At 41.5% G+C, this 15,162-nt stretch overlaps 1 protein-coding gene across 1 annotated transcript in view; it reads left to right on the top strand.

The window, feature by feature from the left end:
• LOC145401301 (uncharacterized) overlaps nucleotides 1-15,162 on the top strand; it is a 459,641-nt gene that overhangs the window by 323,360 nt on the left and 121,119 nt on the right. Inside the window, exons 5-9 of the mRNA XM_080273632.1 lie at nucleotides 959-1,356; nucleotides 1,559-1,831; nucleotides 2,265-2,576; nucleotides 7,008-7,123; nucleotides 11,045-11,155. Of these exons, the coding sequence (XP_080129758.1) occupies nucleotides 959-1,356; nucleotides 1,559-1,831; nucleotides 2,265-2,576; nucleotides 7,008-7,123; nucleotides 11,045-11,155 (1,210 nt within the window). The remainder of the gene's footprint in view (nucleotides 1-958; nucleotides 1,357-1,558; nucleotides 1,832-2,264; nucleotides 2,577-7,007; nucleotides 7,124-11,044; nucleotides 11,156-15,162) is intronic.

The following is a 15,162-nucleotide window of genomic DNA, read 5'->3' as shown; positions in this document are numbered from 1 at the left end:
CGACACGCTGTCTGCCACAAGCAGGCAGTTGTTTGCTTGTGGCTGTTGGGTCTGCTTGCCTGACAGACTCGGGTGGAACAACAATAGCAACTGTGATAACATATCTTTCATTTTAATTGGGCTATTTCTAGATGATTGTATTCAGCTTAGGAGAGACTTTATGAAGTTAAGAAGTGAGTTAGCCTTCACCAGCTCCTGTACTGCAAGGGTGAAAAATAAGGTAATTGCTATGTGTGCCCTTGAACTGAAAGAATTAACACTCAGAAGGTTCATGATTTTTCTGTCCACCTGACAAATTCGTCCATTGGCCATTCCAGGTTCATTCAGGCCCATTTGCAGCCATTCCAGCTGAGTCAGGTCACATCAGACCCGTTTATATTCAGACAGACCAGTTCCTGTCACGTTAGATCCATTAAGTTATATCAGATCTGATTAGCTAAGTTCAGGTTCGTTCAGGTTACATTGTGTCCCATCAGATCACTTCAGATCTTGTCAAGTCAGTTCAGATCCAGTTAGGCTTCATGAATCACTCCTGCCTGTTAGATCACTTCAGACTACAGTACTTGTAAAATTATGCAGCAGATTGTGGCATGGTGACTGAGATTTGGTGTCCACATACAGTGATCTCTTGGGCAGGGGTGAGATTAATCTAACTCATGAGGTCTGATGGGACACTGTAATTTAAGTGCCCTTCGAGTTTTTAATGTGTTTGATTAACTGGGATTTTATATAACTTTAATAATTATGGATACTGTAGAGTGCACTACTAGTAAGAGTACAAAATTAATCTGATACCAGAATGCCCTTACTACTATTTTTATCAGCACACAAGTATGGCACATATACTTGTCCCTTTGTACAGTGGATATGGAAATGTTACTTATTATGTTCTGGAAGAAGGACCCATGTCTTAGATGGGTTTGTGATCTGTTGGATCTAACATGGTGGCATCTTGCAGGCCTTCCGTGCATCCATCAATAATAAGACGAAGGAGGACAGCAAGAGCTTGACTGACGAGAACGAGAACACGGCAGTTCTAGAGGGGGAGGAGAACGTAGGTGATGGGTGCCTGCTGGTGCCCCGTGACCAGCATGACTCCACCAAGAGTCCAAGTTTAGCCAATGGAGATGTTAAGAATCTGAAGAGAAACAAAACATCCAAGTACGAGCTAGGATGTGACGACGATTCTGATGACAGCATGCCAGGGGACGAGAAGGATGAAAAAGATGATCCGGGTGTAGTAAACCCGGCCTTTAGAGAGGAGGAGGACGATCTGGATCGGGGTGACGGTTCCACCACCTCCGCCAGGTCCTCTACTGACCCATCACCGTCCCCATCGCCTAAGCTCAACTTCAGGTGTGTACTTTTTACCTACTGGTGTTGTGTAATTCCCATACCTCCTGTTCTGGGTGGACACTGAATTGTATATTTTTGTCTTATTAATGATGCCTATACCTCTGTTAATTCAGTGTAGATTTATTAGATATTGTAGAGAGTATCATTAGCATTGTTGATCAGTAGTCAGTTGTGCTTGATAAGAACATTCTCCATCAAACAGCAGCATGAGTCCTAGGCCAAGCCCAAGACATTCCCCGGTGAGCCACCGGTCTGGGAACCTGAGCCATCGGAGCTCTGTGTCCTCGGTAAGGAAGGGGATCTTAAAAAAGAGTGGATCCTCTTCCACCATCAACATGGAGATGGTAAACTTGGGTCTTCAGAATGCTGCCATCGCGGCTGGAAATGCAGCCAACCTTAATGGTTATCATCGAGCCCGCTTCACAGACCCTTATGATGACAATTATGTCCCCATTGACACACACAGATTTGTTGGGTGAGTTGGACATCTTCAGTTGCTACTGCTTTTCCTCTTCACCGTTTAAAAAAATATCTTGCTGTAGTCTTGTTAGAGTGTTGGTCTGAGCTTATCTTATAGTGTAATACTTTTGTTGGATCATGATGGCATAGCTTTGTTCCCAGCTTTTCCATAGTAGTTATCAAGTAGAAGGTAAGAGCAACAGCAAATTGAAGCACTAGTAGTTCCAAAAGTAGTACAGTAGCAGCAGTAGTAGTATAAGTATTACATGTGTGCTCCCTCACCGTTTCTCCTGCCTCATCCCTCCCCTCCCCCCATCCCCATCCTTGTCCCATCTCCTATATCCTGTCCACACCTCTGCCTTATCCTACCCATCCTTACCCCATCCCTGCCTTACCCAATTTCCCGCCTTGCCTCACTTTTCTGTGCCTCATTCAATTTGCTTTATCAGTCAGTCTCCATGTCACACTCCCACTCATACCAGTCCCTCTCCAACACCTTCCTCAAACCTGCCTTACTCATCCTTGCCTAACACCCACTCACCCTTGCCTCCAACCCCACGCCTCACCCCCACTGACCCCCGCACCACCACACCCCCGCACAGCTCCTCGGAAGAGAACAACTATGTGGCCCAACAGAGGTCATACGGAGGTCACCGAGTCAAATTCATCCTGGAGACAGGAAAGCCAGATCATGTCCACGGCTCCTACGATGACATCAGAATAGAGAAGATGGAGAGGGAGAGGATCGAGAGAATAGAGAGGTAAACAGGTTGCTTGTTGTAACCCGCAGGGATGTGGATTTTCTGTAAACAGTTTTGTGGAATGGATTGTCTTCTTCAAAGATGTTCCAGTCCTTTCAAAAGTAGTATACTAAAACTGAATAACATATTAGACCGTAAGGTGCATGAAGTACCATGTAGATGCCAGGTACAGTAATGTGTTTAAGGATTCATGGGAATGGTACAATACATGTATTTCATATACAAGTATTATATTTCTGCTCGTATAAATACTAATTAATAATATCCTCCCCTCTACTTTCAGCTGTCCACAAACTGTGCATGATATGCCTGAACTAACAATTTCACACACACTCTCTGAGTCCACTCTTGAGGACACTCCTTTGGTTCAAAACAGCTTAGCTTCCTTTAGCCAAGCAGCACAAGCTCAGGGTACCCTTCACAGCCCAGCCTTGCTCAAACCAACCCCATCACAACCACCAGAATGCTTCTCTGCTCCATCACACACCTATAGTGCCCTCCCAGCTCATCCCACACTTTCACCAAATGATGAACCTAAGATACTAGCTGCAAGTTTGTTGCCACTGCCATGCACTGGATCAGCAGTGCCAATGGAAAGGACCACCAAGTTAGAAATAGGCAACCAGACTTTAGGAGAAGAAATGGATGGAGTCATTGATGATGGAAGGCTTGCAGGGGCTACAATTAAGGCACAGCGGCAGGAATTGAGGGTACTACTGCTTCAGGACTTGGCTAACTTCAGGCTTGGTCTGGGATATCTTGTGGCCAAGGAGTTGGAGGAGAAGATGGCAATTTGCAACAATAAGACAGTTTTTCATCGCTTGAAGTTCTTGCATTTCCTGTTGCTAAGGGAACAGCAGAGAGCCAGCATGCATCCATCTGTGCTTCAGGGAAAAAATTCTCCTCAAAGTGGCAGACGGAAGTGGCAGAAACAGCGTCAGCATGGCAGTGGGGCTAAGACAGCTCAATTGTTTCCTACCTCTTCACCCAACTTTGCCTTAGCACCTATCCCTGAAGAAGGAGAAGATGACAACCCAGAACATGATGAAGTAAACCAACAAACCATATTGAATACAGATAAAGCTAATATAATTGTGTCAGACAGCTCATGTTTGGTTAATCCCTGTCTTGAATTAGATAAAAATGAGAAGCCTTCATCAATAGATGCTGATACTTCAACAGTGGATAATAAAGGCTGGATTTTACATGGTTCCCATGACAGTAAAAAGCCTCCAAAAACTAGATTGTTTTTTAAAAAGAATGAGTTAACTCAATTTCAGCCATCATTTGCTTCATTAAATGCAGATATGCAACTCAGCAATATTAGCCATCAGTACCTCACTTCCGACAGAGGGAAAGATTTCAGTGATTCAGGTTGGGACTGGACAGTGGTATCAAATAATCTTGAAAGTCACAACTATGGCACATCTCTGGAACTGAAAAGTATGTTAGAGGTGAACATCAGTAAAACCACAAAGCAGCACAAAGCAGCAGCTCACACACTAACCAATGGTGCTCCTTCTCAAGGACCGTGTCTCTTAGATGAAACATCCTTGTGTGATAATGAATTACAAGAACTTGCTGTTGTACCAGATAGCAGCAAGATGACCACTGAGAGTCACCTCTGCCAACCACTCACTATCACCATTGGTGATGACATCAGCAGGAATACAAATATTACAAGTAATGGCATTACTGAGAACAGTAACTTTAGCAGCACTTCTCTCAGAGTGAACAGTAATTTAAGCAGTAATATCAACAACAGTATTAATAGTAACATCATAAAATTTGACAGTGATGTCATCAGTGATAGCAGTAGCAGCATTTCCAACATTACTGGCAGTGCCTTAAGCAGTGAAAGTGATATCACCACTTATAACAACAGCACCTCCATGAGCACCAGCATCATTAATAACAGCATCAGTGTCAGCAACACCAACATCAGTAGTGACCCTGTAAGTACTAGTGCAAGCAGCAACACTACCATGAACAACTACAGAAGTTCTAACAGCGGAGAGCACACCATCCGTGGCATTCTCAAGCCACCATCACAAAACTTTGACTCAAGACATCCTAGAAGAGGTGGCAGGGCAGCACGCACCCCCTTGATGACCACTGGCCCCACAGACTACCACACCTGGGCTTCTCAGGTGACCAGGAGGGCAACCACAAGGTTAGACCAGAACCTGACTACGTGACTGACTAACTTGGAGGGCACTGCCTGCGCTTGGAGAGGCAGCTACACCACACACCTGCCCCAACACTACCTTTGCACACCTGCAGGACATGCTTCTCACCATGTGTGCCCACCGATACATCAGCTGTGGATGGGCTTGGTTAGAGTTGCTTGTGTGTTCTGTGGTGGAATTTGTGTTACACTAACTCCACAAGGCATTTTAAAACTCGACAGCATGCAGCTTCATGGAGCTTGCATCCATGGTCAAGTGTACAGTAGAGAAGATTGGGCACCCAAACTACAACATCTACCTTTTTAAACTTGGGCAATAGTCATTTTAATTTTAATGTAATAATGTCGGTATACAAACACATTACTGTATTTTGAAATACATTTGAAGCCTCAGGCTGCTGATCATCCATCATGCATTTCCCAAGTGCTTGTTAACATGATAAGATATAATTCATGTGCATATGAACACAGCATATCTAAGTAAAAAATTAGTGGGTTTGTACAGTATACATAATGTTTGAAGAAATGTCATAGAATTAAAAGGAAGATATTCAAGAGGAGGAACAGACATAGCAGCAGTAACGGGAGGAGGAGTGTGAGGCCTCAAGCCGTCAGTAGAGTAGTTAGATCAACACTAATGTTCTGCTTCCTGTCACTACCACACCTGAGCCCCCAACTCTCCATTGTCCTCCTTCCCTCACACACTCTTCCCTCTCTTAACCCTCATAATACCCCTCTGTCTTCTTTTATTTCCCTTTATACAATGTCCTCTTTCACCCTCTCTCTCTCTCTCTCTCTCTCTCTCTTTAGGCAGTTTGGCCCTGGCATGTCATTTTTTTTTTTTTTTATCACTTTTGCTGCTATCAGATGATTTTATTTAGCTAAGGAGAGCTCCATAGTGGTGAAGCTGATGAGGGCTTTATTAAACCTTTCTGTTAACTTGAAAAGTCTCTCCTAAACTGAATAAAATAATCTAGAGGTAAAGTAGTAAGAATATAGCACAAAATACAAGGTTGTATTTTAAGGGATAACTACAGTAACTTCTCCTTGTTTAGTAAGACTATAGCACAAAATACAGTGTTGTATTTTAAGGGTTAACTACTGTAACTTTTCCTTCTTTATCTGAAGTATTCATACCTCTTTCACAATTCCTTTCAAGAGTTCAATCACCACATGATTGCTCACACAACATATGCATGTCCTTTTGTTTTTCACACATTCCACTCTGTCCCTTGCATCTTTTTTCCCCCACAACCTCCTGTTATTCATAGTCTCAGCTGCCATGGTATTGATGCACCCTGTCTGATTACTTGGTGTAGGATTCTCATTTAATTCCAATGTTTTCAGTTTCTCTGTGTTGATTCTGTAGTCATAATATTTACTTTGCATTATTTGATGACATTTATTTGTAATTTAGGTTGAAGTTGTATTTCTTGTGTGAATTTTTATTATTTTTCATCACATATTTTGCTGTCACATGGCTCTTGTGAATGAAATAAAGTACCTCAGACTTTCACAGACATTCCACAGGTCCAGTGGATTGATTTACAAGTAATGAATAATATTATACAGTATTTTAAGTCAGTTTATTTAGGTACTCTGCCATCAAATCCTTAATTACTTTTTTGTTTAATATTAGCAAGTCAACCAAGATTTTATTAGTTGAAATAATCAATTTTTTGATGAAACTGATATATGTGAGCTGTAACCGCCTTGGCTCGTATTTAATGTCTTCAATTAAGTGGCATCTTTTTTATTGATTTACTGCAACTCCCAAACTAGTAAACTCAGCATAGGGATGACATCTTGTAGGGAAAAGTTTATTGAGTTGGTTGATTAATCCTTCAGCATGAGATGTCTACTGTAAGCAGAATACAATGATCTGGTAGAAGCAACAATAAAGTAAAAGGCATCATCATGGTGGAGGGGTTAATAATGAAAAACAATCTTTCTTCTAACATTAGTATAGTGGTACAGTATACAGTATACACTACATGCTTTTTATTAGCTATAGTTTAAATATGACTGTAATAGGAGAAAAATAAATTACATGAAGTTGCAACGTTAACAGTACAGGAGTACAGAAATTCATTTGATGCTGTGATTTTTTTTTTTTTTTTTCCCCACAGAAACATTATTGAAAGAGGTTATTTCTGTTGCTTTATGTATCAGATAGAATGCTGCCATTTTTATCTAATAATTATGGTATTTTAGTCTTTGCTGACCCAATGTAATACTTGCAGTGGCAAAAACCTTGAGGTGACTAACATGACTGATCGAGGGGGGAGAAAATGTCTGCTCTTCTGTGCAGCGATGTTGGTTCTGACAGGAGCTGTGATAGTGGCTGGACTCTATGGATGTAAGTTCACTTTCCTTTACTTTTTTACTAAGCAGTGCCATATTGCAAGTGACATAGGAGGTATCATAGTATATTCCTCAGCATCCTTTTATACCTGTATGTTGCCGATGCAGCCTTTTTTTTTTTTTTTTTTTTTTTAATATATATAAGAAGGGAATAGATAGTACACAAGAGTACTCTGAAGTGTAAAGTAATATGCAAAATAAATCACTAAAGAGAAGTGCTTTGAAGCCTCCTGTGCCACCCAGAATAGGCCTATAAACTTCAGTCATTTTCTTCTCAGCCCATTAGATTTTTTCTTTTTTTATCACCTGAAATTTTCACGCTTTTTACCCCAACTTTGAATTGTCCTTAAATTCTTTAATAATATTGTCCTGAAATTCTTCTGCCCACACACCATTACATCATACTTCTTTGCTGCATTGATGCTTTCTACATATATGTTACTCCAGAGAAATGAAACGATTTGGTACAAGTTTTTAGGGAGCCAGTGATGCATTAATTAACACATTCTGCTCACAACTGGAAGAACAAGTCATGCAGACTGGTCGACTATGTTTCCCTCATGTCTGTGTTCACTCAGCAGTATAATTAGGGACCTCAGTGTATCTTTGATTGCTGTATCATTTTTTTGTCATCTGTATACTATGGATGGGGCAATAAAGACTTGGATAACGTATTGGGTGATGGATAACTACAAGTTTTGTTATGCCATAAGGACAGCAGATTCAAACTTTTCAGTAAGAATGTAATTGGCGTTTGACAAAATAAAATAGAACAGGCTTCCTCAGGCTGAAGGAAATATTGAGCTTGTCAAAATCCATCAGCATGGGATTTCTTTCTTAAGAGTGTTGAAACTGTCTGGTGCTAGCCAGAATAAAATAAAATGCTGTCCCTGGCATTTGTAACCTTTGGGCTTTGGGAGTTTGTTTGTGAATAAAGTTTTTTAGCATAAGGCACAGTACAGTGCAAATTTTGTCATCCACCATCTAGAGATTACTGAATTTAGTGTTAATCCTAAGACACCAGAAGGTTTCCCTGTTTCATGTAAAATAATCTGGGATTACCCAGAGCACAGTACACATGTCTTTAACTGCCATTCAGGTTTTCACTACAGTACCCTGTATATGGTAGTAGTTCTGGTGCTTTTGTCCATGTCTTTTTTATTTAACTGCTTTTATACCTTTTTCATAAATTATTAAGATCCCTGAAAGATATGGGAAAGGATGTCTGTTAATGAAAAGAAAAAGAGTGCTAAATGGTGTGGTCACATATAGTAGATATACTGTACTAGGAAAGTGGAAAGTTTATTTAAGGAGTGAGTTTGAAGGTAGGAGGTGGCTTGAAGGCCAATAAGAATATAGCTTGATATTGTAAATGAATGTGTGAGACAGCAGGGTTTGGATACATAGAAAGCAAAGGAAACAGAAGAACTGACAAGAGGTTGAAATGGATGAATGAAAGAAGTATACTATGTCATTGCACTTAAACAAGGGTTCTGCCTCACTTTTTTCCTTTGGAGTAGATGTAAGGAGAGTGGAAAGGTTACAAGAGGATGAGAAAAAGGCAGAATATAAGAGAGGAGTGGAGGAACGATTGAGTAAATATGAATTGGAGCACATGGGGGATCTGGAAGGTGTGTGCAAGACATTCACAGAAGAAATATGTGCAGCATATGAGGTGGTGTGTGGGGTGAAGAGAAGACAAAAGGGGGTGCAAAGAACAGCATGGTGGAATGAGGTGACACAGGCTGGGGCAGAAAAGAAGAAAGCATATAATGAATGGATGAGAAATAGGGGCATGAAAGAAGTTGAGAGACGGGAGAGAGTTATATGTAGAAAGGAAAAGAGAGGTGAAAAGATTAGTAAGAGAGAGTAAGAAGAGAGTGGTTGAGGAGTTTGGAAGGAATTTGAGTTTAAAGTGGAGGGACTGTAAGAAAATGTTCTGGAAAGATGTAAAGAGAGTTAGACAGGGTGGCAATGAAGTTAGTAGAGGAGTGAAAGATAAAAATGGTAGATTACTAGTGGAGAAGGGAGAAAAAGTGAGCAGATGGAGAGAACACTTTTAGGAATTGTTGGACATAGAGAATGAAAGCATTGTGAGTATAAGTGGCTGGGGAATGGCTGGGAGAAGGAGAGAGGTGAGAAGACAGGTGGAAATCAGTAGGATGGAAGTTGTGGAAGCAATGAAGAAAGTTAAAATGGGGAAGGCCCCAGGAATTGATGGAGTGTGTGATGAAATGCTGAAGCATGGGGGAGAGATAGTAGTAGAATGGATGTGGAAGATGTGCAGATTGGCCTGGGAGGAAGGTAGAGTCCCAGAGGATTGGAAGTCAGGTATAATTATTTCCTTGTACAAAGGAAGAAGGGAAAAAGAAGGGTGTGGTAATCATAGGGGCTTGTCTTCTTTGTGTAATAGGAAAAGTATATGGTAGGATAATTATTGACAGAGTTAGGGAAATAACAAAGGAATTAGTTGGAGAAGAACAGGGAGGTTTTAGGAAGCGAAGAGGTTGTGTAGATCAGATATTCATTCTTAGATCTTTAGTGGAAAAGTTTCTAGAGAAGGGAAAGAAATTGCATGCAGCCTTCATGGATTTGGAGAAAGCATATGACAGGGTGGATAGACAAGGATTGTGGAAAGTATTAATATATGGAGTAGTTGGGAGATTGTTGAATGCTGTGAAGAGTATACACGAGGGTGCTAAGGCTGCAGTGCGTGTGGACAGTGAACTGAGTGAATTTTTCTATTTGAAGGTTGGGTTGAAACAGGGATGTGTCATGTCTCCATGGTTGTTCAATCTGTACATGGATGGGGTTATAAAAGAGATACAAGGTAGGGCAGTGGAGGTTGGAGTGGCCCTAATGAGAGAGGGCAACGTTTAGAAACTCCATGTACTGTTGTTTGCAGATGATACTGTGTTGTTCAGTGAAGACGAAGGAGAGTTGCAAGGCTTGGTGGATGAGTTTGGGAGAGGGTGTAAGAAATGGAATTTAAAGGTGAATGTAGGGATGAGTAAAATTATGGTCTTCGAAAGAAGTGAAGTCATTGAATGTACAGTGAGGTTGGATGATGAGGAAATGGAAAATGTGAGTACATTTAAGTACTTGGGTAGTGTACGAGTAATGAGTGAGGATGGAAGTTTGGAGGATGAAGTGCTTGAAAGGGTACAGCAGGGAAGAAAGGTTGCTGTTCCTTGAAAGCAGTGATAAGAAACAGGAAAGTGAGCATGGAAGTGAAAAATTTACTACATGACAGTATTGTGATACCAACTCAGACGTATGGAAGTTTAGCTTGGACGTTGTTGGAGGGACAAAGTCAAGAGTGAGAGCTGTGGAAATGAGTTATTTGAGAGGAGCATGTGGAGTCACATGGAAAGACAAATTAACAAATAAGGATGTGAAGGAGCTTTGTGGTGTGGGTGTGGATGTGATAGGAAGTGTTAGGAGAAATGCACTGGGGTGGTCTGGACATATGGAGAGGATGGAGAGTGAGAAACTGACAAGGAGAGCGTATGTGAGTGAGGGGGAGAGAGGGAGGGGGAAGCCAAGGATGAGATGGAGGGATGGAGTGGAGAGGTATATGAGAGAGGGGGTGTGTGAGTTGGGAGCAGGGCAGTGAAATGGTGGGGGCAGGTCGACGTGGAGGCGATTTGTTTTTGGCCATCCCATATGGGATGCCTGTTTTATTATTTGGCTTTTGTTGGTGAGGGAAGGTGTGAGACTTTGATTTTTTTTATTTTTAATTGTTTCAGCTGGTAAACTTTAGAAGAATGTGCCTATATTGGACAGGACTACAATTAGGAGTGATGATTATTTTGTTAATGTTTGCCTGTTAACAGATGCCTGTACTCTTATTTGGCTGTTGTAGATGAGGGAAGGTAATATTTAGATTTTTAAAATTGCTTTTTAACTATTTCAGCTGGTAAACTCAAGAAAATAACGGACTATGGCCAGGGCATCCAGAATGGTGGATTAACCGGAGCCTCATCTGCTATACCACCCTCCACCCCACCACCCGTCATACATTATAGTCAGTACTACTATATTATAGTTTACCCACTTTAATTTCTTGGAGATTTTCATAATTTTGAAGCATGTTTCCATTAACTTGGTAGTAAAACTAGGTAATACTACAACTGTACATCCTTTCAGTAACACTATTTCATGATTAGCACTATATTTATGAGTTAATACCTTACAGCTGTGCAGTCAAGATGAGGGTTGGCAGTTTTAGGTTAATGTAATATGTACAGGGTCAGTTAGAAGGTACAGTTTTATTGTTGATGACAGCACAGATTAATTTAATTCACATTAGTTTACCTATAGTGGGCCTGCTGTTTGATTTTGAATAATCTCTCGTTAAAGACAGTACAATACAAGTACCAATTTGCCTAAAACATCATGACATGTTTTGTAAGTAAGTAAATGTGTATAAAGGGAAGGGTGATGCCCTAAAAAGATTAAATTATAGAGGTATAAAACTTTTGGACCAGATAATGAAGGTAATGGAGAGAGTCATGGAAGGTATAATAAGGGAAAGAGTGAATATTGATGAGATGCAGTTTTGGTTTATGCCAGACAAAGGGACCACTGATGCAATATTTATTATCTGACAGTTTCAGGAAAAATACATAGGAAAGAAGAGGAAGCTGTACTTTGTTTTCGTTGACTTGGAGAATGCCATTGGCAGAGTCCATGGGGAGACAGTGAAAAGGCAGTGAACTTTCTTGGGAATGAAGAGTGGCTGGTCAGAGTGGTTTCGTTTTCGTTTCGTTTTTAAAGGCTCCAACATGCTTGCATGTGTCGGCCTTGGTCACCTAATGGCGGCTCTCCACGCTGCACGATCCATTGCAGCCTCCTTGTTCAGTCCCTTAACCCTAAGGTCACACTTAATGACCTCGTCCCATGTCTTTCTCGGTCTACCCCTCATAACCCCACCCCACCCCCAATGGTAATGGATATATATGTGGGTGCTTACACCCAGGTGAGAGTGAACAGAGATCTGAGTGATGAGTTTTCCGCGAATGTTGACATGTGTCATGGGTCAAGTCTTGAGCCACTTATTTTTTGCCATGGTGCTTGAATCTCTCACATGTGACTTCAGAAATGGGCTCCCATGGGAGCTGTTTTTTTTTTTTTTTTTTTTTTTTTTTTTTTTTGAATGCTAGAAAGAAGGAACCAAAGGCCAGGAGCCTGCAAACCATTCCTTCTAAGAAAAAACAAGAACAGTACAAAAGAGAGCCAAATTCAAGATCCGTTCATTTCGAGATGCTTGGACACACTGCGTTTGAAAGACTGGAGATCATAGGAAGCAGGAATTACAGACAGAGGGAGACAGTTCCAAAATTGACCTGTTGCATAAATGAAGGACTGGGAGTAACGGTTAACTCTTGCATTCGAGAGTTGGACAGAAAAGGGATGGGTGTTTGTTGCTAGATGGGCACTATGCACCTGTCATAGAGGTGGAGGGATGCAAGCAGACAGTTCAGAGGAGCAGTGACCATTGAAGTAGCGATAGAAAAGAGATAAAGATGCAGTGGTACAGTGAAGAGACAGAGGTTGAAGGGGGCCAGTAAGAGGAGGAGAGTTAATGAGACAAAAAGCCTTTGACTCCACCCTATTGAGAAGAGCTGTATGTGGGGAGCCTCCTCACACATGAGAGTTGTACTCTACACAGGGGCAAATAAAACCTGTGTATAAAGTCAACAAGTGTGCAGGGGTCAAGAAGGTATGGAGTCGGCTTAGCACACCTAATCTCTTGGAAGCAGATTTTACAAGAGATGTAATATGATCTTTCCAAGATAAGTCCCAAATGAAGGAAACCCCAAGCATGTTCAAGGATGATGCAGGATTGAGCTGGATATTATTAAACATTAGTGGGTACTCCTGTGGAAGGTTTTGTCGGGTTGATAGGTGTAAGAACTGAGTCTGTGATGCATTAAAAACCATCCATCCATCCATCATCCAAACTTATGTTGCCCCATGAGGAGTGTAGGAGCCCAGGACTAGGCAAGTTGGTCCTGACATTTAAGATGAGAGTGACCAGCCTCACTCATCCCTGAGTGGCATTACGTGAGCAATAAACAACAAGATTATTTTTACCCCAGAGATACGGGCCAACTCAGAGACATTAGGTGTGCCATAGCCTCATCCCTTGTTTGATGAAGTACCGGTAATTGCTGAGATGGACGTTGCAGGAACCAAATGGAAAGGTGAAGGGTGGAATCATTAGCGTATGAGTGGATAGGGTTAGATGTACAGCTTAGAAGGTCATTGATGAATAAAAGGAAGAGAGTTGGTGATAGGACAGGCCCTGAGGAACACCACTGTTGATAGATCTAGGAGAAGAACAATGGCCATCTACAACAGCGGCTATAGAACGACCAGAAAGGAAGGTATAGATCAAGGCACCAATAGAAGGATAGAAACTGTAAGAGGGCAGTTTGGAAATTAAAGATTTATGCCAGACTCGATCAAAAGCCTTTGAGATGTCAAGTGCAGTGGCAAAGCTTTCACCAAAGTCCCAAAAGGAGGATGACCAGGAGTCTGAAAGGTAGGTGAGAAGATTGCCAGTGGAGTGTCCCTGACAGGTTGATGACTTGGTGTTGGCTGTGGAGAATAAGGGGAGGTAAAGGAAAGATTTAGGAAATATAGAGACGGAATGGGGCACAAGGATTTGAGATTAAGTGCAGATAAAACAGAACTGATGATATCTATAGCTGATGGCATTACTCTTGGAGCAGGAGTGTGGCCATGTGCAGTTTGCTACAAGGGTGTGGAAAGTAGCCCATCTTGTGCAGTGTTTATGATAAGCGGATGCAAAGAGATCTCTAGTGGTATTAGAGATAGGCTTCGAAATAATGCTAAATTTGTGTGTGCAGTGTGTTGGGAAAAGTATGTAGAGATTGAGAGGCATGAAAGAATTAATCGTGCTGAAAGTCTCATGAGCGTGTGGAGGAGTTTTGTTATTTGGAAGACATTTTATGTGCTGGACCTAGCTCTGTGGCTAGGGTAAGAAGTGGTTGGAGGAAGTTCAGGGAGCTGTTCCCTCTTGTAACACTGAGAGGACTCTTCCTCTTTGTTAAGGGATCCTTATATGCAGCATGTTAGAAGTGTAATGCTGTATGGTAGTGAGACTTGGGCAATAATGGAAGAGGATATTCATGGGCACAAATGTACAGAAATGACAGATTAGATGGATGAGTAGTACTGTACATCCTTGAATGTAAGGCCTGGGGGGTGGGGGGGATAGGATTGCAGTTGAAGAGTTGAGAGAAAGGATGAGACTTGAATTTGTTGGTGCTGTGATGAGGAGGGGTAGATTGAGATGGCTTGGCCATGATGAGAGGATGGACGATGAAAGTTGGGTGCAGAAGGTGAGAGGCATGAACATCAAAGGTAGAGTTGCTAGAGGCAGACCAAAAAACTTGGGATGAGGTCAAACAGTGTGACTTCAGGGATAAGGGATGGAATAGGGAGGCTGCCAGAGATCAAGCAATGCAGATAGCCATTATTAGGTGATCAAGCCCAACACATGCAAGCATGTTGGAGCATTTATAAATGATATGATATGATATGATATGATATGATATTATCTGGAAGCTAATCAGTAAAACTGAAGAGTATGCAATGGCATAATGAATTTCGGAATGTATGGTTAACAACAAGTAAATGTATTTTAGGAAGTTTAGTGTTCTGAATACAGTACACAGTTCTTTACACATTTCTTAGAGCAAGTGGTATCAGAATTTAATCATTATAATCTCAGCACGTTTGCGGGACCTCGGTTTGGGTTACCTTTCCTAGAAGGGTAGTCAAGTCGTACCCCACCTGCTTGTGGTGACCTCGCAGACACCCTGTTTTTTTTTCCATGTCTGTTCACGTTTTTTTTTTTTTTTTTTTTTTTTTTCCCCCAATTAGGGTGACACAAGAAGGGGCAGCGCTGCCCGGGTTTATCCCGGGAAGTATTTTATATGCGTTTGCTGTTGTTGTTGTCATTTTGTTTTTGTTTTTGTTCTCCTTTTCCATGAGCAAACA

The sequence above is a fragment of the Coenobita brevimanus genome, chromosome 6, assembly GCF_032717465.1.
Source record: "Coenobita brevimanus isolate Jiangsu-jjx chromosome 6, ASM3271746v2, whole genome shotgun sequence".
Classification (NCBI taxonomy): domain Eukaryota; kingdom Metazoa; phylum Arthropoda; class Malacostraca; order Decapoda; family Coenobitidae; genus Coenobita; species Coenobita brevimanus.
Note: the sequence above shows the minus strand (reverse complement) of the source record. Positions and strands in the feature narration are given on the sequence as shown.